The following is a 3,104-nucleotide window of genomic DNA, read 5'->3' as shown; positions in this document are numbered from 1 at the left end:
AGATAATAGGCAAGGTCTTGGGTCTGATCAAGCTAGCCCGTGATTTTGATAACAGTAGCAAAGCCGCAACAAATTTTGTGCCCATTTATCCAAAGCCACCAATGATGTATAAAGAAGGAAACAAGTTAGAGAACATGAATCCTTCACAGATGGCCTCAGAGAATGCACGATTCGCCATAGAGCAGACCCGAGCTCAGATGAACAAGTCAAGAGAGAACTATCAGAAGTGTGTGGAGAACCTAGAGAAAAACCAGAAGGAACTAACTGAAATCCTGGTCACTATGAGAAATTGTGAACTGAAGGAGATTGACTTCAAAACTACCATAAATATGCTGGTCAAAGGAATGGATGCCATGGGGAGAGTGAAGGAGCAGTGGGAGAAGATGGTTCACTTTTTTCAGATGGTTTCCAACATTGTGAAAGCTAGCCTGAGCAAAACTCTCAAAAACTTTGCCTCAACATCAGAGAAAGTACAAAACCTCTCCTATAATGCAAAGCTCTTTTCAATAGATCTGCTGTACATTCAAGCGTTCCAAGCCTGTAACATTGCTAGTCTGGTCCATATGATCTCTGGAACATACACAGATGTTTCCAGCAAGTACCTGATGGACCGTGTCAGTTCACTGGGCAAACTGATGGTCATGGATAAAGATAGGCCAGAATTTGAGCGTGAGCGACAACAGCTCCAGAACTCATGTGATGAGGCACAAAAATGCATCATAAAACTTGTCTTGAAGAATAAAGAGGAGTTTGAGAAGAACAGCACTGCAAGACAAGAAAAGATCGATCAAGAGTTGCTTGCCATTCTGCCCGCTGCTCCTCCAGAAGAAATCAAGAGGATTCAAGAGTCTGTTCAAGCTGGATTCACTAAGGAAGAAGAAAAAAAGGAAAAGGAAGAAGAAAAAAAGGAAAAGGAAGAAGAAGAAGCATCATACTACTGATAAAATGTACTGAAAAATGTATTTTTTTAGATTTACATTGGTAAGCACCATATAATAATATAGTTCAGATTGAAGCTTTGTTCTTCTTTAGTCATGATAGGTTGGATTAGACATCATGCTCTTTATGCTATTAAGAAACATTGTATTACATAAAATTATTTGACATTGTTTCTTTGATTGAAATTGTCATGGATTCAGATATTTCACGGAAGAAACATCCAGAAATTAAATTGTGTAATATTAAAAAGTCATCTGATATTAATTTTACTTCAACATTGTCTGTGATAGCTTTGTCTGTTAAAAATGGTTAAGATCTATGGATTTAAATAACTGTTTTGCTTTCTCTGTTGCTTTTTAGAAAATATGAAACAAGACAAGACCCTTCCTGTCATCCGTCAACATCTGCATTCCCCCCATGATTTAGGTTTTAGTAGTACTTCTTTTTACTTAAATAATAAATAATAGTTGATTTCTATTTAGGCAAGCACTCTATGCAAATATTACAATTTATTATTATTATTATTCTCCAAAATGAATCACATTTTTACTTAAAAAAAAAAACAAAACAAACAAAAAAAAAAACACGCTAAAACATACTTGCAAGACTTAGCTGCTAGAAACATGCTAGAACATGCATGGCGATATGTAATGCACTCCTAGCAACATACTTTAAAATTACAGTGAGTGTTAAACATGCTAGAAACATTTTAAAACATGCTAGCAGCACTTATCTAAGCGCTAACGCATGCTAATAATGCAATGAAACAGGAAGCTGTTGTGTAACTTAAATTTGCAATGTCCAATCTGCCGCAAATTTAACATGTTTGATAAGACGGTCTGACCACATCTAGATGCCAATATTATTATAGTCACAGTGCCACCAGCTGGTAGCAGGAACTCTTAACATATAAATGACTTGGACATAATCCTCCTATATTTACCTATTGTTCACTGTTTTCCTAAGACCATGGGGTGGCGGTGGTACCGGTGTGAAGGCCAGTTCATCGCTGCTTGCAGTTTTATTTTTAATTACTTTATTTCTTCTTTACCTGTAATTGTTTTATATTGTCTTCTGCTTCTTGATTTATAATGGACTCTTCTGTTTTCTAATTTTTGCTTCTTGCCACGATTTATTCTTAAATGAAATGGTAACACTTTACAATAAGGTTCCAATTCTTAACATTAATCAACTCTATTAGTTAACTTGAACTCAAAATGAAATATAATTCTAAAATATTTATCAATCTTAGTTCATGTTAAATTCAGCTTTTACTAATATATTCTTAATATCTAAAGTTTTATCAGTTAATATTATTTAATAATGGGGATTTTTTTTTTTTTTTTTTTGCATTTCTGTAACCCACAGTAAAAGCAGCATGTTGTGAGACAAAAATAAAATAATGGTCATGTTAAATATAGTTTAGCTTAAAGTGGGAAATTATGGTGCTTGCTTTTTTTTCTATTTTACTTTCACTGTTTTGTTTCATTATTTCATTGTTACCATTTATTGATTTACTGTTTTATGTATGTTTTTGATTTTGTGGTTGTTTATATGTCAAGTACATGATTGTTTATTGATTTTCTTATTTGCAAACAAGAAATTATATAAAGTACAAATCATAGAAAAAAATGGATCTGAGCTAACATGAACTAACAATGAACAGTTGTATTTTTTGAACTAGAATTAACAAAGATAAATAAATACTGTAAAAAAATTTATTGCTCATTGTTGGATTATGCATTAACCAATGTTAACTAATGGAACTTTATTGTAAAGTGTTAGTAAATCATATAAATTAGCTCTGTTCTAATAACATGTTGGTCAGAGTTTTTATCAATGCAACTTAAAAATAAATAAATAAATAAATGTTGATTATTATAGCAAACCACTTCTAAGTTTTTATTTCTTTTCTTAATCTGTGTACAATTTCAACTATATATTAATATTTACTAAAATCAATAGGCATTTAGTGATCAAAATTGCCCCTTCACACCCCTTGATTGCAGGGTGCATATAGTACCTTTAACAAACACAAGTCTCTCAGTCGATCAGTCTTCATGTGGCTGTAATTTGTCAGCTCCTAATTGGCAGATGAAATTCAGCCTTTCGCTCTCTTGCTTTGTTCGAAATCGCCCCCTATACCCTCATTCACTATTCCCTAA

General features: G+C 33.1%; 1 protein-coding gene across 1 annotated transcript; it reads left to right on the top strand.

Annotated features, from left to right (window-relative positions):
* LOC125268433 (101 kDa malaria antigen-like) lies at nucleotides 1-2,827 on the top strand. Its single transcript, XM_048190625.1, has 2 exons — nucleotides 1-981; nucleotides 1,300-2,827. Exon 1 carries the CDS (start codon nucleotides 102-104, stop codon nucleotides 939-941), a length of 840 nt encoding a protein of 279 aa, XP_048046582.1. The 5' UTR covers nucleotides 1-101; the 3' UTR covers nucleotides 942-981; nucleotides 1,300-2,827.
* Nucleotides 2,828-3,104: the final 277 nt, after the last annotated feature.

Source organism: Megalobrama amblycephala, linkage group LG5, assembly GCF_018812025.1.
Source record: "Megalobrama amblycephala isolate DHTTF-2021 linkage group LG5, ASM1881202v1, whole genome shotgun sequence".
Lineage (NCBI taxonomy): Eukaryota > Metazoa > Chordata > Actinopteri > Cypriniformes > Xenocyprididae > Megalobrama > Megalobrama amblycephala.
The sequence above is the reverse complement of the archived record's forward strand: the minus strand, read 5'-3'. Positions and strand labels throughout refer to the sequence as shown.

What these genes read in the sequence shown, in the direction of transcription:
- LOC125268433 (XM_048190625.1), top strand. Translation starts at nt 102, where the DNA reads ATGATGTATAAAGAAGGAAACAAGTTAGAGAACATGAATCCTTCACAG.